Source organism: Melospiza melodia, chromosome 9, assembly GCF_035770615.1.
Source record: "Melospiza melodia melodia isolate bMelMel2 chromosome 9, bMelMel2.pri, whole genome shotgun sequence".
Lineage (NCBI taxonomy): Eukaryota > Metazoa > Chordata > Aves > Passeriformes > Passerellidae > Melospiza > Melospiza melodia.
Genome location: NC_086202.1, coordinates 18,501,802 through 18,521,754, shown reverse-complemented (window position 1 = coordinate 18,521,754; position 19,953 = coordinate 18,501,802). Strand labels below are relative to the sequence as shown.

The window sequence follows — 19,953 nt, the reverse complement described above, 5'->3', positions numbered from 1 at the left end:
TTCAAAATGTTAATTTCAAATCAGCACAGTGAAAGCTTTTTCACTATGTGCATTAGAAGGACAATCAGATTTTTTTTTTGCTTGACTTAATTCATTTTCATCACTCCAGAAACAGAGATATTCTAAACATCCACACAAGCACAGCATTGTTTTACTTGTGCTCCCAAGCTATTATGGGGACATTTATGGGACAATACATCTAGATTGCAATGTATATACATACATACATAGCTTTCTGAGTACTTATTCCTAGGAATTATTTCAGTCAGCTTCTGCTTCCCCAATTTACTACCTGTGAATCCAGTAAGGTTGCCCAAGGCCTTCTTGCTGAAAAAATATGCATAACCACTTAAAAATCAATGCATAAGTCTCATCTGCTGGATACAGTACTGAGCTTGGGGAGGCCCTAAGAGATGATCACACACTGTAGTAGCCTCCAATATCACTGTCAGTTTTATGACAGAGTGACATACACTATCCAACAGAAAGACTTCAAGGAGAAAGGAAGGAGTTTGGTTTGTAAGCTGCAAATGTAAGCAAAGCAAGTTTGAAAACGAGAAGGTAGACAATGGCTGCAAACATACTGCCAGCACTCAAGGCAGCTGAAGTTAACTACCTGCTCAGTTTTGTCTCCAACATCAGCTTTGGGAATAGGCTCTTCCACTTCTTCATCATATACTCTCTGAAAAGTCAAGCAAAATTAATTCATGTAAGAACAATGTACTACTACAGGGGCTAAACCATGGGGTACCACCACAAAGTGCACTGTTAATATGTAATTAATTACACATTAGTTCATTACACATTAAAAAAGGAAGCCATGGATGATGTCAAGTACCTTCATGCACTGGTACTGAAGGTACCATTGGCAGCCTCTCAATGCAACTGAGGTAATTCAAGTCTGCTAACAGACTAACCTGAACATGATAAAAAATGCACTGTTTTAACATTCCCAATGTAAAACTGCTCTAGACACCTTCAGAGTGAAACCTGTAGTTTACTTAGAGGCTGTCTACTTTAGTTTTCTGCTATTTAGTAGCTTTTCCTCCCATACTCACAGAAAGGGTTCACAACAACCCTCAACCTTCAGTTTATTCCGATGATCCCTCACATCCAGCAATCTTTTATAGGAACAAGGAGAAAAAGGGGAATAAAAGATCTCCATGAAACCTGCAAACCTAAATCCAAATCTGAAAGACAGGTGCAGTTATCCCTTGGGAAGAGACAGATCTCTTACTAACTAAAATGAAAATCAGAAATGAAGACCTATTTCTGTGCACCTTAATTTGGGAACAAACAGCTGTAAGCACATGAGATTTAAAACATTTGGTACAAGCTGTTCTCAGCAGAATCATTATGCTGAACAGCCAATGCTGAACAGGTCAGAAAAGACACTGCAGCACTGACAAAACCCACTAGCAGCAAAAACCCCCAGAATATAAATCCAGTTTTCTTTCCATCTTTTCCTCTGCCACCACCCTTCCAATAATAATAATGCCATGATGAGACACCTATGGCCTGAAATAATGCTGATCAAAACAAAACACTTGATAAAACTCACAGTGCCAAAAACCCTCCAAAATCTGAAATACTATTAAAGCTCTCCACTTTAATTAGACACATCTAGTGATACAATTCTGCAACAGGCTTTCGAGTCCAGCTTTATCTTTCAAAACAGAGATATCTATAAAGTGGCAACATTAACCAGAAAATATGCTTGTCATGACCACATGAAGGGGACAACTACCTGCAGGCCAACACCTTTAATACCAAATGCTTTTACAGTAAAATAACACCATTAAGCAAATTTACAGCATTGTATAACATTCGTCATATTTAGACAAGTAAGGCAGACAAATGCTACATTCCTGCAACTTGTGAAGATAAACCAAGAAATCCCAGAATTCCAAACTCATTCATAGTTCTAAAACCAAAACTCTTATCTCCTGGTTACATATCAGCAAGGAAGGAAGGTATTGCTGAAAAGGCAAAGGGAGCCTGCCAATATTGGACAGTGCATCACTCATAAGGGAATTAGGATATCTTTTAACAAAATACAATTAAAAGTAATTTCATCCCTAAATCAGCATCAGACTTGCCAGAAAGCTAAATCACTCCTACATTAATAGACAATGACAACGTTTGAAGTACAAGTTTAATGTTGTACTAGAGCACACTCACATTCTCTATGAACTGTGTGTTGGACAACATAAGAAAGTCATTGAAAACATTATGAAGGCGGCAGTCGGTAGCTTTTGTTTCACTGATCAAGCCGTCCACCTGTTTTTTGATTTCGTGTGTCCTGGAAATGGTTTGCTGTGAGAATTCTTGTAGAAAATGCAGAAGCTGTTGGCAACAACAAAGGAAAGCAATAGTCAGCATCCAACTCTTTTTCCTTTTGGCACCGTTTGTGAGACAGGCAGAACTGATCACGCACTTCAGCTGAGGACCAAAACACGCGCACATTACACCGAACCGCTCCCACGCACACACAGGACAAGTCTCAGCCACTTCGTTCCGCATCTCCGTTCGAGCCAAGCCCTCACTTCAGTGTTCCTGCCCGGACCGCAGGGTTAAAGCGCCGAGAGAGCGGCCGGGCCCGGGGGCTGCGCTCTTCCCGCGGCAGGCCCGTCTCCCGACCCCCGGCCCCGAGTCCGGGGAGGCCGCGGCCCCGCACCCCTCCGGTGCCGGCTCAGGCCCGCTCCCGGCCGCACCGCTCACCCCGGCGTCCGAGGCCAAGGACCAGCTCTGGCTGCTCTTGCGGATCTCGTCCAGCGACCAGGGCCGCTCCCACACCGGCGCCGGCTCCGCCACGTCCCCGTTCATCTGCGGGAGAAGGACGGTGAGCAGCGGGGCCGCCGCCGGTGCCGCTCCCGGCAAGGCCCGGTCCGGTCCCGCCGCTCACCCTGGGCCGGTCCCGCCGGTGCCGCTCCCGGCCCGGTCCCGCCGCTCTCCCTGGGCCGGCGCCGCCGCGCGCGCGGTCAGCTGAGCGCCGTCACGTGACCCGGCCCCGCCCCGCCCGTGCGCACCGCAGCGCCGGCAGGGGGCGCCAGGCGGCGCGCGCGGACCGTTGGGCGGAGCCACCGCCTCCCGTCCTGTCCCCTCCCATCACAGCGCTTCCCGTCCCGGCGTGTCGCGTCCCGTCCCGTTCCGTCCCACCCCATCCCATCCCCCCCTCCCCTCCCGTCCCGTCCCGCCCCGTGCTACCCTCTCCGCGGGAATCCCGCGGCGGGTGCGGGTCCGGCCGCCGCAGCTGTGTCCAGGCTCTGACCCCCATCACGGAGAGACGAGACAGGAGGTGCCCTGTAAGGGACATGCCCTGTAGGGGACAGGAGGTGCCCTGTACGGGACAGGAGGTGTTCTGTAAGGGACAAGAGGTGCCCTGTAAGGGACATGCCCTGTACGGGACAGGAGGTGCCCTGTAGGGGACAGGAGGTGCCCTGTAAGGGACGTGCCCTGTACGGGACAGGAGGTGCCCTGTAAGGGACATGCCCTGTACGGGACAGGACGTGCCCTGTAGGGGACAGGAGGTGCCCTGTAAGGGACGTGCCCTGTACGGGACACGAGCTTGCGCGGCGGGGAGCGCAGCCGAGGCGGCAGCAGGGTGTGCGCACGGCATTCCCCGCTGGAGCGCTGCACCGGCCCCACCTGGTGCCCAGGCTTACGAGTGAAAAGGACCCTTTCCTCCTATTTTTCTCACTGAACTGAGTGAAAGCTTACCCTGAGCCAAGTAAAATCTCCTTAGTTTTAAAACTGTGAGCCTCAGTAAACCCGTGCCAGAATTCCAGGATCTGCTAGAAGAAAACACACTAACATGAACAAATACACAGTGCCAATCACCCAACAGGTATTCAATTCTCCCTAGGCCTTTTGAGGTTAAACACCCCCCACTAGCTTTCCCTTTTCTTGCTGATTTTTTTCCAATGGATTAAAAAGCCTTGTCATACCACTGTATTTCATATGATCTTTATTACAAGTGAAATCACAAGAAAGGAAATGACAATAAAATCACCTGTTCTTCCAGGTGGTGACTAAATAATCCATTGGCATAATCAGACCATTATATTTGCACATGGAGTTTATTTATTTCTTGAACTTGACTACATTGATACCACTCATGAGGAGCCAGGGCACTGATTGATCTTACTTGGATTCTCAAATAAGAAAAAACACGCAAGATCTCCAAGTTCTTATATATTGATCTAATGGCTACATTCAAATACTGGAAATACATTGCTAGGTAAGGCAAACAGAAACTTCTAAAAGCAAAGTATCATAATACTCCTTTCAACTCTATTTTTCTGTGATTCTGGGACAAGACACCATTACTGAACTGGCTCAAACCTTCAAACCTAGTACAATTTAAAGAATTTAAATTTTAATATACTGATAATAAAACAGGAACTAACAAAGGACAAATAGAAAAATACTAGCCTAGCCTAGTTTCACATAAATATAAATATAAAATTATTCTTAAAGCCTTTTAGTATTTTGCTGTAGTTTCTTCCTCCACAACATTCCATCAGCCAGAAAAGCTTGCCTTTGGTTACTTTCTATATTCACTGACATGTGAATTCCCTTTGCTGATAATGCAACAGTTGATAATTTCACAGAAATTTGTGCATTATTAAACATGAGATCTGTGTGCTCTTTGTGCACTGATGCTGCAAAATGTTGGGTCTTAGCATTGGGCAGCTTCAGGTCTGGGGGTCTTGCAGATCAGTTTCCATAAAAAACCCAGCATGGCAGCTACATAGAACCTGAGTGGTTCCTAGAGGAAGCTGTTTATTTATGATACACCAGTCTCTGAGCCAAGAGGACTATGAATAGCACAACAAAAATCTGCTTTCTAGGAGTCCTGTCCTAAACATTTCAGACAGGGTTACAAAAAGCATTTCATCCTAAAATTCCTTTTAGAGAGAAATGTAGACAGGTTCCATATAAAGTTTAGAGACAAGCAGCAAGAAAAATCACTGAGGGGATCTTGCTGATCCCCTCAGAACTCTCTAAATGATTATGTGACATAAAGCTATCAAAATTCACATATGTCATCAGGGACTAATCTGCAGATTAAGAACCAGAACATGTAAGACTGTACAGGGCTGAGGTCTCAGACACCCATGAAGCCATGCCTTATTCACAAACATTTACAAGGTAAAGAGAATACCACCACGAGCTTTCCCAATAGCTAACAGAAAGTAAACATGTTTTTATAACCTTAGAACAGGATGCAAACATAAAAAGGTCAAATTACAATTAAAAGCTAAGCTTCTGCATTCCATGGAAAAGAACCCCAACAAAATTTGTGCATTGTTCTTCATTTCCCTGGACACTCCTTGCTCTCTTGCTCAGTAGTGCTGTATGTCTTGGTATAGAGGCAGAGAGATGTGGTTGTTTAGCTCTGAAATTTTCAGAATTCCTCATTCTCCAAGAGAAAGTCCCAGCACCTGCATTATCTGCAGGCTGCAAAAAGTCTTGGGGTGACAAGCAATGTCAGGGCTTGAAGATGCCTCAGACTCTGGTGCACAGTGTAGAAAGGAGTATCTATAGCTAGAAGTACATGTGCTGTCGCTGGACCAGCAGAGGAGTCTGAAATCTCCAGAGGAACTTCCCCCTCTGCCTGGTGTGCATTGCTGGTTAATGCAATGACAGAACACACTGCTTGCCTATTAGTGTATTTATTCATTTCAGGGAATTCAGAATCAGGTTTCCTATAAATAAGTAATTATAATGCGCAAGAAATAAGCAACTATGATTATCCATGTCACCTAAAAAGACCTTGCTATATTGATTCAAGTTATTTACTGCAATAAGCTGTGCAAGCAGTAAACAGCACAACAGCTAACCCTATAAATGAACCTGGACTTGGACACATGGCTTCATTGATTCGTGGTTTGATCCTTCTTTGATCTGGAAAGTTCATGTCTGGTGGTAAAACCATGGGCTTGGAGAACAGGCATTATTACTCTGGAGATCCTTGGTGAGGTGTAGGAATACCTACTTTGTCAGGAATAGGGAAACTTGACTTCTGTGCTGTCTCTGGTTTCTGAATTCCTCTACGTCATAAGCTCTGAAACTTGAAATCTCTGACAGTTAAAGGAGTCACCAAAAATCATGTATCAGCTCAGAGTCAGTATGAAGAAATAAAAAAAAAGTTCTGAATCACAGTCCCATGGTTTTCTACTTTAGTCTTTTGTAAAGCTTGAAACTCAGAGGACTGATGAAGTAGTGCTACCTTCCCACTTTTGCAAACAGATCAAGAAATTAAACTTCTCATATTAATTGAGGTATCATAGTTGATAAAGAAGATAGAGCCAGGATGGCTGTGAACTTATGTCCCAGGTTAGACCCAGGAAAGCCTTGCACCAAGTATGTGCTTGAGAGCAAAGAGTGGCTCCACTGCAGACAATGGAACTATCCAGAGGGCTCAAACTAAGGATTTACAATTAGTGCTTTGCTTGATCCCAGCCCTAAGATCTAGTTTGAAGGCTGCAGAAATTAATGGGAGATTTCCAGCTTTCTTCAAGTAGGTTCAAACCTATTTAAACTAAAGATTGTGTTTCCAACATATTGGAGGTTTAGTTATCTGCATGACTTAATGTGCAAATATTTATCTGCATGATGTATGTAAGTTCCATAGAATCAGAAGGGAACTTTGCAAAAAACTTATTCTCTCACTGAGTATTAACCTACCACAAGGACACCAGCTCTTTCGATGGAAAATAAGAACACCAAATCATAGAATGGTTTGGGTTGAAAGGCACCTTAAAGATCCTCTAGTTCCAACCTCTGGCCTTTGGCAGGGACACCTTCCACTAGGCCAGGCTGTTCAAAGCTCCATCCAGCCAGGCCTTAAACACTACCAGGGGTGGGGCATCCACAAGTTCTCTAGGCAACCTGTGCCAGTGTCTGACCACACTTACAGTAAAGAACTTCTTCACAATAACAGTTCTAAACATAACCTCTTTCACTTTAGAATGATACCCCCTTGTCCTGTCACTGTCCTCCTCATTTTTCCTGTAATTCTCTGTTAAGAATTCTGCATGCTCTGGCAAAATTAGTGCAGTGCTATGGAAGCAATTATCCTGGAAAAAAAATTGTATTGAAAAGAGGAATCCACTGGAGATGTAGCCAGATCTAAGACTTTAGGAAGGGACTAAATTCTTTTAAAGCAACATATGTGTATGCTCAGGCAGGAGGCTGAAAGGCACCCAGAAGTGTCAGCCTACAGCCGACAGCCCGCAGCACAGCTGGCAGGGCCCCAGCATCTTTGGCAAGAAATCATTGGCAGAAGAATAAGGTGTCGTGCCCAACAAGAACCTTGAAAGCAAAACCAGACTGGCTTTGAGGTCTCTATCAAAAAGCGACAAAAGTACTGGCACCAAATTTCCTGTTCAGCCCAGGGTGACCTGAGGGTAGCAAAGCCTGCACGCAGCAAGTGAAAGGATGGGAATGGCTTCACAGTGGTACAAGACATAGAATGGTGCACATCACCCATGATTTCTCTACATTTGTATGAAAGCTTTATATCAAGAGATACACAATCATCACGGATAGAGTTTGCAAACAATATTTAATGTGCCAAATAATAAATAAGTATGGTCATCTTAATGGTGAAATAAACTGTGCTTTCTTAGTTCGTGCTTTAGGTAGTTTTTTGTGGTTTTTTTCATTTTGGAGAAATAGGATTTTTAAAAAACTCTGTAAAGCATAAAATTTGCATTAACTACAGTGCCCCTGAGAAGAATTTAGGGATGGAAAGCAAGCGTCTGCTATATAGAACAATATGGTTCTGTTTAAGACAGCTGATGAAGAGCCTGGACACATATACAGGAATGGCAATATGTCCTTCATACTATCTGAGGTTGTTCCTACAACACTTACATGCTTTTACAACTTGTTTTATATTCAGATTTGAAATGAGATACTGTCAGGTTGGAGACTGTGTAGAAATGGGTGGCATGAATGAAAATAAATTTGTGCTACAGGACTAAAAATGAAAACTGCTGTACTCAGCTGAGAAAGGTTTTAAGCTGACTCAACGCACTCTAAACATGGACAAGATGAAGAGCTGTATGACAAAGTACTGTTATCTACCATGCCAGAATCAAAGGATGAGAAAGGATATTTATTCAATTTTCCAATGAAAACATGACTATCATTAAATTGAAATTTTAAAATGTAGTGATTATATCAGAAAAAAACCAAAAGTCAGGTGTTTAGTTGGACAATTGAATGCTTAGGAACTTTTCATCAATTATGCCTTTCTTACTAAAGAATTATCAAACCTGCACAGACTTCAGATTTAGCATTTCCTCCAGGGAGCTCCAAGAATTCGGTTGTGTTGTATTTTAATTTCTTTTGCTCCTGCTGAATTCTTTGGGTCAAATTAGTTATTATTATTATGCAGCAATATATAGTGCACAGGAAAAAATGACAATTTTTCTTGCCATCTGAAAAGCATATAACTCTCTATTTAATTTACTCTAAAAAAATAAAGTCCCAAATGATTCACCTTATTTTTTCAGTCTCTAAACTTTATAACCATAGGCTAGACTGTAGCTGATAAGTCTCCCACAGGAATGAGTTTCAAGTTGCTTGGCAGCAACTGTAATGAAGTATTTTAAATGTAGGTAGGGCCACAGGTGGATAGTTCTTTCTGAAAAGAGGTTGTAGGAACAAGAGAAAGCAGAGTACTTGATTAGCACTACAATGTTTATCACTTCTTGGGAAAGTGCACATTCAAAAGTGATCTAACACTCTACTGTAATTATTCAGGTCAAAGCCAGAACAGTTCCACAGGAATAACAGCAGGGTTTTGATTTGAGAGGAATTTTTCATTATGGTGGAGAAGAAAGAGATTTTGTAATGGGATCAGCTAAGGTCTCAGTGTTCAGAGGGTTTGATCCTGGTAGAGGCCAAGCACCTTTGTTATCTTTCAGGGCACATCCCAGCACTGACAGTGAGGATGCAAAGATCTGGCAGAAGCTCCATTTGCTATTAACACCAAATGCACCACTCAGCATGTTCCAGCCCTCTGATGGCAGGCAGGATTTGGCATGCATTTCTGCCCCACCTAAAAATCACCTGGCTGGATAATGCTGTCTACAGCTTAGCTATCAATATTTGTTTCCCATCAGAAAGGCATTTTTTCCTAATCATATTTTTTCCGAGGAATTCAAAGTCCTGGAGTCAGCAATTTACCCAGGTCGGTGCTCTACAAAACCAAACATTTTCTCATTGCCAGCTGGAAAAATTTCAGAGATTCCTTTGGAGGTTACAAAATACCTACATTTGCATGGAGCAGGCTTTTTCCCCTCCACCTAGACTTGAATTGCACAACATACAGGCAGCATAAAGTATTTGCTCTCTGATTCCTAAGGAAGAACTTCAGCTTTTGCAGGAAACCTAGAGCTCTTTGGAAGCCAGGCATTCCACAATGGTAAGTCAAAGGTTTAGATTGGTTTGAGTGTTTTTGTAATGGGGATACAGATAGGTATTTGATTTAAAACTGCAAAAAGAGAGCATTTAAGAGAACCATCTAGTTACACATTTTAAATGTGGCTACATTGTATTAGAAACCTGAAAGATGCAAAGACAGGAAGACACCTCTTGGAAGATTACTGTGAATTTTGCTCTTTGCATTGGAATTCTTTGCAAGAAGCTGTACAGTCTTTCCTTGCTGTTATCGTTTCCTCAGAAATGTTTGTGAAAATATTCAGAGTTTTGCAAACATTCAGGACTATACTTTTAAAACTTATAAATATGAAGCACAGACTAATATATTGTCCTTTTGCAAAGAAAAAAAGTGTGTATATTTGGTCTGTGTATTTTTTCTGTTCTTCATTTTGATCCCTCAAATTGTGTGCTGTTCTAACTCTTCGAGAGTTCAAAGGTGTTTGCAGAATCTAAATCAACAGTTAGGTAATGATAAATAGACTAACAAAGTCCTATGGCCTGGTTCTCCTGTGATTTGTGCTCACATAATCCCAAAGGCACAGACATCAAGAAGTGCCTTTGATGAGCATCTCAGCAATGGCATAGGTTCTACAGAGGAGGCAGCAGTGTCTATAATATATGTGGATTCATAAGAGGGGAGAAATTTCCATTTGCTTCTTTCTGTGTTTAAGCTTTATTGCCAAGTTTCTGTAACTTAGCTGACAAATCACTTGCTTGTTGCAGCATAATGCACATTCAGAAACCTGACTGAACACCAGAGACTTCCCCTTATGTTTGTCTTTAGTTTCAGTGAAAGGTCTTATATTTTGATCTTTAGAGAGATGAGCATGTCTGAGCTCATGTGACTGGCAGTTCTGGGAGTAGCATAAGGAAAATGCTAGAGGGAAAAAAGATAAAATATTATCATAAGACAGCACAAGACATGAGGAATTTTTTGTATTTTTTATAAAGACAGGAGTGACATGGCATGGAATATCTGTGTTCTTGCAAACACCTAACTCAGGCACCATGGAATAGAACACTTTAGGAGTTTCAGTCTTTCCCTTTATCTTCTTTCATTCTGGCTGTGGTGCTCAGCATGACAGCTGTCTCTGTTCTAGCCTAAAGCATTAGGAACTCCACATCACAGAACCACAATGAAAATGAAGCATTTCCCCCTTCCCAGACCACTCCATAAACCCCCCTCTTCCTTGCTTTCACTATACCTTAAATGTCTGTCCCATAATAAAGGAGGAAATCAAGGATTAAAATATCAAGTATTTCCACAGCAGACAGAGGAGTTTCTCATTGGCTCACCTCCTCCCTGAGGCTCAGAGCCCTTCAATGTCTTTTGGTATTGTGATTCAAGTAAGCCAAGCCTCTCACTTCTACTTTAAACTCTGTTTCAAGCAGCAACAGTCTCAGCAATATCTTCCAAAGTTCAGAACAGCAACTTGGAAAGCTCTACTCATTTCAAATCTTTTCCTGTTAGTCTGCAAATGCTATCAAGAAAAATTTTAATAACTTCCTGCATCTCTTCTCAGTCTCTGGCTATTCTGAAACTTTTCCTTTACGTTATTCAGCTGGAGCAACTCATCAAAATAAATTTGTGCTCTCTCCTGCTTCTCTAGTCCCTCTGTTTCAGTAAAACAATCATTACAAAGTCATGCAGACGTTTTCTAAAGAAGTTCTGGATGTTCAGCAGGTCCCAGGGGATGTACCTGAAAGCTTCTTTAGATGCTGTTGCCCCCCCGAGAGAAAAGGAGGTGTGTCCTGTGTCTGCATGGTTTGACAAGATGGCTCAGGTGATGCTACGTACAATGTACAGCACTCAAATTTTGCCCAAAGACATACATTTATCTCTGTCTTCCCTGACCAGCCACCTGTGCCAAAAAACCTACTGGAATAGATTTAGAACTGAGGTCTCCTCTCCATTGCAAAATGTGAAGCAATTGCTGTACCCAGAAGTGAAGCAATGGGATGCTCAACAAAGATTTGCTAGAGAAAGAGCCAAAGCTGACTCAAAAGCAATAAATAAAGCATTGTCAAGAGCTTGGCAGGGCTCTCAAATTTATAATACCACTGAAGTTTTGTGTGAGTTTGAGAGACTGTATTTTGGCAGGGAGTGATGCTGCTGACACGGCAATATCATGCCGTTTTTTATCTTCCCACCTAAATGAAAAATGCAGGGAAATATCTGGAGTGTACTTTTCCACTATTTTCATATACACATAAGGATATTTCTAATTTTGATTCAGGTTCAGTGACAGCTTTTTAAAAAGAGAGCAAATCAATGAGGTTTAAAATGAATGGCATGAGACCTGTGTTTTTTCACAGAAGAGCTTTCTGGCTTTCCTTGTTGCAATGGGCATCCTAGTGACCCTGGGTGATGCAGGCTGCTGGAGTAAAATTCACAAGCCAGGGGAGGCCAAAGACGGTAAGAACAAGGAAGATCCTCTGACCTGATTGCTCTGTGGTATCTTGGCTCTCTGTGGAACTGCCAGGAAGGGCACAAAATACAAGGGAGGGGAAAGACAGCACAAAAACAGAAATAGGGGTATCCATCAGCAAGTTGCTAAAAGTTGGGGAAAAACAAAGTCTTCCCCTGGGCTGTGTATGGTTGCAGCAATATTAACACTGGTGGTAGGTTGCCACTGCTCTTCCAGCACATGGAGGCCATTCAGGAGTTGACATCTCCTTTAGGTGGAGGCTTAAAGAACCTGTTCTGTTTTGCTGCTGTCTTATGCAGGCTGTATGATTAATGGAAAACTGTATCCCTTTGGATTCATTGAGAGGACAGAAGATTGCTACGCATGCAGCTGTGGCGAAGATGTAATGAAATGCTGTTCCCTGTAAGTTTGAAATTCTTGGTATCATCATTGCCTGTAGGATGACCACAGCTTTCCATTGCTGGGGATAAATGGGTTTGTAAGGGCACAAGAGAGCTTTTTGTCACCCATGTCACAGAGCTTGTGAAAGCCTCATACAGCTCTTTTTTTGCATCCTTAGCTGTGTTTGCCTTTCCTCATTTTCTGCTGACTGGGAGTGGACACAAACCCTTCCAGGCACATCCAGGTTGTGCTTGCCTTTAGTTTTTAAAGGAACTTCTGAATCCCTCTTTCACTACAGTTGTCTTTCATTATCTCAGGAAGCGGGGGTAGGTGACTTAAGTGAAGTTTCCCTAAAGAGCTTCTGGTTATCCGAATCCCTTACCTGAAGTGCTTTTCTCCAGTGAATATGCTAAACATACAATGACAAGGCTCTGCTCTGAAGTATTTCTCCAGCCTTCTCCTTTCCTTCTCCTGCTTTCTCAAAAGCCCAAAATACCTCAATGATGATCTTTCTCTTTATTCAGAGGGAGCAGTCTATCAGGGAGCAGCCACCACATCCTATGCAAAGTATAAGTAATGAAAAAATAAAGGAAAAAAGAGAAAAGTTGCCAAGCCCATGCTTATGTCACTGCAGAGTGCTGTGCTACAAGTGCATTTGCTAGTGCTGAGCATCCTGGAAGATCTTCACAGTGCAGTGCACAGGGCATAATTTGAGACTCTGGAAGCTGCAGCTATGTGGTGCTCAGCAAGCTCAGCTGCCCTTAGGCATGGTTGAACTTTCTCACTGAGTAGCAGTTCAAGCTATAATGACTAAAGTATTGAAACTTTCATTGCTCTCAAGCTAACATCTGCTTTCTCTTTGCCTCTGACAGCTTCCACACTCCTGTTTCTTACGACAAAAAGAAATGTAAAGTTGTCTTCAACAAGAAGCGCTGCGACTATGATGTGGTGCAGAAGAACGACCCCTCAAAGACATGTTTTGTCTATTCTCGTGTGGGCTGACCTCTGCTCAAAACCTCTCTGCATTGTGGAATTCCTCTGCTTCCTACAGGTGCCCTGCCATCACAGAGAAGCACGATGATATGGGAAAATCTCAGAAGAGAGCACTTCAGTAGCTGCCTCCTAAGTTTTGCAATTAAGCTTACAAAATGCCTAATCAGATAGAGTACCTCATTTCTGTCCTGATTGCATTTATTGGCTACAATAAACTGAGAGTAAACATCCATAAATGATTCATATTGATGTTTTGTTTTGTGCAGTGACATGGGGAAATGCCACCTTCTTGGACAAAGAAATGCATTTGGTTCTCTACTCTGACATGCTGTGCACCATCACCCTGGCACAAGCCACTCTCACGGTTTCCAGGTTCTCTTTTAGCCAGGTGTCAAAATCCATTATCATTTGGAAGTGATGCACTATTTGGGACATGCTCCACCATGGCTCCTATTCAGCTTGCACAGACTCTTGGTAAGGCCTGTGCTGCTCACACCTCAGAAAAGTCAGTGAGGATGAGAGATCATCATCCCCTTTCTCCCATTTTTCCCTTGTTTTCATCAACATCATCCCCCATCACTGTCAGTGACTGCTCATGTGCATTGCCCACTGTGACCAGACCTGTGGTTGAAAGCAATGCTAAGCTTTAAACTCTGGTACTCTGACTTGTCCTCTGCCAAGCCCTGATCCTGAATGTCTGCACACACTGTGCTGCTGTAATGGTTCTTGTCCACTGTGAGAAAGGGATCTAGATCAGCCCCTGGAGATGTGCTTCCTCATGGCAGCAGAGCTGGAGCTACTGACAATGCAGATGCCTTCTGTCTCTTCAGTACAGCAACTCCCCATTCACAGGGGAATGAAGCTCAGCTTCAAAGCAGGGCTTGGAAATCAGATCTCCCACCTGGCAAAATCCCTAGGGTCCTAAATCTGCCCACATATCTGACCAGACAACAAAACCCTGTTAAATGCTGCCTCTACAGGGAGGCCTCCACTTTCACAATTGGATATTAAAAAGCCACAACAGTCTGTAGTTAACTGTTCCATGGTTTGATAAGAAAGACACCTTCCAAAACAAGTGGATTGTTCAGTGAAGTTCCATGATCACAAAAAATCTGCTGTCTTGTTATAGTATGAGGTTACACACAGGGGAGCATTCATAGTGCAGGGATCCTCATTTGGCCCCAAAACAACAGTCAATCTACATTTATCCAGCAGGGGCATTTCCATGACAAGACAATCAATCACAAGACAATCTGTCTCTGGGAGCCATTATTAGAATCAGAAAGGTTTAATGGGGTGTATTTTGTCTGGCTTTGGTGATTTGCTTATGAGCTTTTTTTAAAGGTTTCTAAGATCTGCAAGTAATACACCTTGGATGGGGGAAAAAAATCCAGGTATTTTGCAGGCACTGGTATTACATACTTCACCTTTTAGAGTACTCTGTGCTGCAGGCTGGATATCAGCCTGCATAGCTCTGTGTTGCTGTACAGCTGGTTCCTGTAAAGATGAGAAATGTGAGAGGGCAGACTGAAGAGTCAGCTCAGCTTTTCCCAGTATAGACATTCATATGTGCCTTCTTAAAATCTTGACACCCATTCACTGATTCCATCCCATCATTCCTCTAAGTGGAGCATGTGAATACAAATGTTCTGATGTTGCTTAACAAACTAAATTAAGTCTTGCCCAAAAGAGTTTTGTGTTCTGCAGGAGAGGAACAGTTTTGAAAATTTGTCCTGAATGACTTTTCTATTTTTATGCTACTTCATGTCAAAACTAGAGAGAACACAGCCTCAGTGGATGCACCTGAAGGAAAGTCCTTGCTTACAGAAAAAACAGCCACAGCTTCTAAGGGAAGTTGTATTTTGAGCATGGAGATCAAAGACTTCCTGCCTAAGTAGGAACTGCATCTAGAGAAAATATGGTTTTCAGAATTTATGTGTTTTTTAAAACTTTATTTGTATAAATAAAGAATTTAATGAATTAAAGAACTTGGATTTTCCCAATATATTACTTTTTAGTGTGAAACACTGAGAAGTGCAGACATCAAGATTAATATCCAGCTTGTTGTAGCCTTGAATTGTGCCATGCGAAATTGAAGTATTTCAGAATTCCAAATATTTTTCCTAGCCAAGCCTCACAAATAAGGAGAGAAAATATTTCTCCTAAAATCTATGAAAATGAGTTTATTACCTTATAACTTCTTTTGGTGGAGAAGAAGGAGACCTCTTGTAATGGGATCCAGCTTCAGCTGAGGTCTCAGTGTTCAGAGGGTTTGATCCTGGTAGAGGCCAAGCACCTTTGTTATCTTTCAGTGCACACCCCAGCACTGACAGTGAGGATGCAAAGATCTGGCAGAAGCTCCCTTTGCTATTAACACCAAATGCACCACTCAGCATGTTCCAGCCCTCTGATGGCAGGCAGGATTTGGCATGCATTTCTGCCCCACCTAAAAATCCCCTGGCTGGATAATGCTGTCTACAGCTTAGCTATCAATATTTGTTTCCCATCAAAAAAGTATTTTTTCCTAATCTTAATTCTTCCGAGGAATTCAAAGTCCTGGAGTCAGCAATTTACCCAGATCGGTGCTCTACAAAACCAAACATTTTCTCATTGCCAGCTGGAAAAATTTCAGAGATTTCTTTGGATGTTGCAAAATACTTGCATTTGCATGGAGCAGGCTTTTTCCCCTCCACCTAGACTTGAATTGCACAACATAAAGGCAGCATAAAGTATTTGCTCTCTGATTCCACATGAAGAACTTCAGCTTTTGCAGGAAACCTAGAGCTCTTTGGAAGCCAGGCATTCCACAATGGTAAGTCAAAGGTTTAGATTGGTTTGAGTTTTTTTGTAATGGAGATACAGATAGGTATTTGATTTAAAACAGCAAAGGAGAGCATTTAAGAAAACCATCTAGTTATACATTTTAAATGTGGCTATATTTCAAACCTGTAAGATGCAAAGACAGGAAGACACCTCTTGGAAGATTACTGTGAATTTTGCTCTTTGCATTGGAATTCTTTGCAAGAAGCTGTAAAGGCTTTCCTTGCTTTTATCATTTCCTCAGAAATGTTTGTGAAACCATTCAGAGTTTTGCAAAACCATTCAGGACTATACTTTTAAAACTTATAAATGTGAAGCACAGACTAAAATATTGTCCTATTGCAACAAAAAACGTGTGCATATTTGGCCTGTGTATTTTTTGTGTTCTTCATTTTGATCCCTCAAATTGTGTGCTGTTCTACCTCTTCAAGTCTCCAAATGTATTTGCAGAATCTAAATTAACAGTTAGGTACTGATAAATAGACTAACAAAGTCCTATGGCCTGGCTCTCCTGTGATTTGTGCTCACATAATCCCAAAGGCACAGACATCAAGAAGTGCCTTTGATGAGCATCTCAGGAATGGCATAGGTTCTACAGAGGAGGCAGCAGTGCCTGTAATATATGTGGATTCGTAAGAGGGGAGAAATTACCATTTGCTTCTTTCTCTCTACAGAAGAGCTTTCTGGCTTTCCTTGTTGCAGTGGGCACCATGGTGACCCTGGCTGATGCAGGCTGCGTTACTGCACTTCAGGTTCCAGGGAGGCCCTTCAGAGGTAGAAACAAGGGAGATCCTCTGACCTGATTGCTCTGTGGGAACTTGGCTCTCTGTGGAACTGCCCAGAAGGGCACAAAATACAAGGGAGGGGGAAGACATTGGAAAACCACAAGCAGGGGACTCCAGCAGGAAGATGGAAAAAGTAGGAGAAAAACAAAGTCTTCCCCTGGGCTGCGTGTGGTTGCAGCAATATTCCAGCAACTGGTGGTAGCTGGCCACTGCTATTCCCGCACATGGAGCTCATTCAGGGGTTGAAAGAGTAAAATCCAATTCCTTGTACTTTACTATTGCCTGGAATTCCATTTTCAGAATAGCTGAAATAATTTTTAAAGTCTTCTTTGTTTAGGTCGAAATTTAAAGAACCTGATCTGTTTTGCTGCTGTCTTACGCAGGCTGTATGTGGAATGGAAAACTGTATCCCTATGGATTCATTGAGAGGACAGAAGATTGCTACAAATGCAGCTGTGATGAACGTTCAATGGAATGCTGTGACATGTAATTTTGAAATTCTTGGTACCATCATTGCCTATAGGATGACCACAGCTTTCCATAGCTGGGGATAAATGGGTTTGTAAGGGTACAAGAGAGCCTTTTCTCACCCATGTCACAGAGCTAGCGAGTGCCACATACAGCTGTCGATTGTTTGTATCCTTAGCTGTGTTTGCTTTTCCTCATTTTCTGCTGACTGGGAGTGGACACAAGACCTTCCAGGCACATCCAGTTGGTGCTTGCCTTTAATTTTTAAAGGAACTTTTGAATCCCTCTTTCACTACAGTTGTTTTTCATGAGCTGAGGAAGTGGGGGTAGGTGACTTAGGTGAGGTTTCCCTAAAGAGCTTCTGGTGATCTGAATCCCTTTCCTGAAGCAGTTTTCCCCAGTGAATATGCTGAACGTAGAGTGACAAGGCTCTGCTCTGAAGTGTTTCTCCAGCCTTCTCCTTTCCTTCTCCTGCTTTCTCAAAAGCCCAAAATACCTTGATGATGATCTTTCTCTTTATTCAGATGGAGCAGTCTATCAGGGAGCAGCCACCACAACCTATGCAAAGTGGAAATAATGAAAAAGGAAATAATGAAAAATTAAAGGAAAAAAGGAAAGATGCCAAGCCCATGCTTATGCTACTGCAGAGTGCTGTGCTACCAGTGCCTTTGCTAGTTCTGAGCATCCTGGAAGATCTTCACAGTGTAGTGCACAGGGCATCATTTGAGGCTCTGTGCAGCTGTGTGGTACTCAGCGAGCTCAGCTGCCCATAGGCATGGTTTGACCTGTCTCACTGAGCAGTATTTCAAGCTATAATGACAGAAGTATTGAATCTTTTATTGCTCTCAAGCTAACATCTGCTTTCTCTTTGCCTCTGACAGCTCTGCCACTTCTTTTAATTATGACAGTAAGAAATGTAAAGTTGTTTTCAAGAGGAAGTTCTGTCGCTATGATGTGGTGCAGAGGGACGACCCCTCACAGCCATGTTTTGTTGTTGGTGCTGCTGGCTAACACCTGCTCCAAACCTCCCTGCATTGTGTCCTACAGATGCTTTGACACCCCAGAGAAGCACGATGATATGCGGAAATCTCATAAGAGAGCACTTCAGTAGCTGCCTTCTGACCTCCTAAGTGTTGCAATTAAAGTTATCAGATGCATAATCAGATAGATTACCTAATTTCTGTCATGATTGCATTTATTGGCTACAATAAACTGAGAGTAAACATCCATAAATGATTCATATTGATGTTTTGTTTTGTGCAGTGACATGGGGAAATGCCGCCTTCTTGGACAAAGAAATGCATTTGGTTCTCTACTCTGACATGCTGTGCACCATCACCCTGGCACAAGCCACTCTCATGGTTTTCAGGTTCTCTTTTAGCCAGGTGTCAAAATCCATTATCATTTGGAAGTGATGCACTATTTGGGACATGCTCCACCATGGCTCCTACTCAGCTTGCACAGACTCTTGGTAAGGCCTGTGCTGCTCACACCTCAGAAAAGTCAGTGAGGATGAGAGATCATCATCCCCTTTCTCCCATTTTTCCCTTGTTTTCATCAACGTCATCCCCCATCACTGTCAGTGACTGCTCATGTGCATTGCCCACTGTGACCAGACCTGTGGTTGAAAGCTAATGCTAAGCTTTAAACTCTGGTACTCTGACTTGTCCTCTGCCAAGCCCTGATCCTGAATGTCTGCACACACTGTGCTGCTTTAATGGTTCTTGTCCACTGTGAGAAAGGGATCTAGATCAGCCCCTGGAGATGTGCTTCCTCGTGGCAGCAGAGCTGGAGCTACTGACAATGCAGATGCCTTCTGTCTCTTCAGTACAGCAACTCCCCATTCACAGGGGAACGAAGCTCAGCTTCAAAGCAGGGCTTGGAAATCAGATCTCCCACCTGGCAAAATCCCTAGGGTACTAAATCTGTCCACATATCTGACCAGACAACAAAACCCTGTTAAATGCTGCCTCTACAGGGAGGCCTCCACTTTCACAATTGGATATTAAAAAGCCACAACAGTCTGTAGTTAACTGTTCCATGGTTTGATAAGAAAGACACCTTCCAAAACAAGTGGATTATTCAGTGAAGTTCCATGATCACAACAAATCTGCTGTCTTGTTATAGTATGAGTTTGAACACAGTGGAGCATTCCACAAATCAAGAGTCAATCTACATTTATCCAGCAGGGGCATTTCCTTCACAAGACAATCAATCACAAGACCATCTATCTCTGTGAGCCATTATTAGAATCAGAAAGGTTTAATGGGGTGTATTTTGTCTGGCTTTGGTGATTTGCGTATGAACTTTTTTTAAAGGTTTCTAAGATCTGCGAGTAACATACCTTGGATTGGGGAAAAAATTCCAAGTATTTTGCAGGCACTGGTATTACATACTTCACCTTTTAGAGTACTCTGTGCTGCAGGCTGGATATCAGCCTGCATAGCTCTGTGTTGCTGTACAGCTGGTTCCTGTAAAGATGAGAAATGTGAGAGGCCAGACTGAAGAGTCAGCTCAGCTTTTCCCAGTATAGACATTCACATTTGCCTTCTTAAAATCTTGACACCCATTCACTGATTACATCCCATCATTCCTCTAAATGAAAACAAACACTTTGA

At 42.7% G+C, this 19,953-nt stretch overlaps 3 protein-coding genes across 9 annotated transcripts in view; 2 read left to right on the top strand and 1 right to left on the bottom strand.

The window, feature by feature from the left end:
- Window positions 1–2,826, bottom strand: part of LOC134422016 (WASH complex subunit 2A-like) — a 34,226-nt gene extending 31,400 nt beyond the window's left edge. For 3 of the 4 annotated variants that reach the window (XM_063163616.1, XM_063163618.1, XM_063163617.1), the window contains exons 1-3: window positions 2,722–2,826; window positions 2,182–2,346; window positions 617–682 (exon numbers count right to left, since the gene is read on the bottom strand). In XM_063163616.1, coding sequence (XP_063019686.1) covers window positions 617–682; window positions 2,182–2,346; window positions 2,722–2,826 — 336 coding nt within the window. Of the gene's footprint in view, window positions 1–616; window positions 683–2,181; window positions 2,347–2,721 lie in introns of those variants that run through there. The other variant, XM_063163619.1, reaches the window with a different exon arrangement.
- Window positions 2,827–9,293: 6,467 nt separating this feature from the next.
- On the top strand, window positions 9,294–13,498 carry LOC134422014 (beta-microseminoprotein-like). 2 transcript variants are annotated; one of them, XM_063163611.1, is made up of 4 exons: window positions 9,294–9,442; window positions 11,776–11,875; window positions 12,188–12,290; window positions 13,142–13,498. In XM_063163611.1, exons 1-4 carry the CDS (start codon window positions 9,440–9,442, stop codon window positions 13,269–13,271), a joined length of 336 nt encoding a protein of 111 aa, XP_063019681.1. In that variant the 5' UTR covers window positions 9,294–9,439; the 3' UTR covers window positions 13,272–13,498. The 2 variants fall into 2 exon arrangements, with proteins under 2 accessions (XP_063019681.1, XP_063019682.1); XM_063163612.1 differs by having other exon boundaries at window positions 9,328–9,442; window positions 11,779–11,875.
- Window positions 13,499–15,902: 2,404 nt separating this feature from the next.
- On the top strand, window positions 15,903–18,568 carry LOC134422015 (beta-microseminoprotein-like). 3 transcript variants are annotated; one of them, XM_063163615.1, is made up of 4 exons: window positions 15,903–16,074; window positions 16,757–16,856; window positions 17,251–17,353; window positions 18,383–18,568. In XM_063163615.1, exons 1-4 carry the CDS (start codon window positions 16,072–16,074, stop codon window positions 18,444–18,446), a joined length of 270 nt encoding a protein of 89 aa, XP_063019685.1. In that variant the 5' UTR covers window positions 15,903–16,071; the 3' UTR covers window positions 18,447–18,568. The 3 variants fall into 3 exon arrangements, with proteins under 3 accessions (XP_063019685.1, XP_063019683.1, XP_063019684.1); XM_063163613.1 differs by having other exon boundaries at window positions 15,920–16,074; window positions 18,217–18,568; XM_063163614.1 differs by lacking the exon at window positions 18,383–18,568 and adding an exon at window positions 17,860–18,210 and having other exon boundaries at window positions 15,920–16,074.
- The last annotated feature ends 1,385 nt before the right edge of the window (window positions 18,569–19,953 follow it).

Coding starts and splice junctions, on each gene's coding strand:
- LOC134422014 (XM_063163611.1), top strand. Junction 11,876..12,187: donor GCCAGGGGAGGCCAAAGACG/GTAAGAACAAGG, acceptor TGTCTTATGCAG/GCTGTATGATTAATGGAAAA. Junction 12,291..13,141: donor GTAATGAAATGCTGTTCCCT/GTAAGTTTGAAA, acceptor TGCCTCTGACAG/CTTCCACACTCCTGTTTCTT.
- LOC134422015 (XM_063163613.1), top strand. Junction 16,857..17,250: donor TCCAGGGAGGCCCTTCAGAG/GTAGAAACAAGG, acceptor TGTCTTACGCAG/GCTGTATGTGGAATGGAAAA. Junction 17,354..18,216: donor TCAATGGAATGCTGTGACAT/GTAATTTTGAAA, acceptor TGCCTCTGACAG/CTCTGCCACTTCTTTTAATT.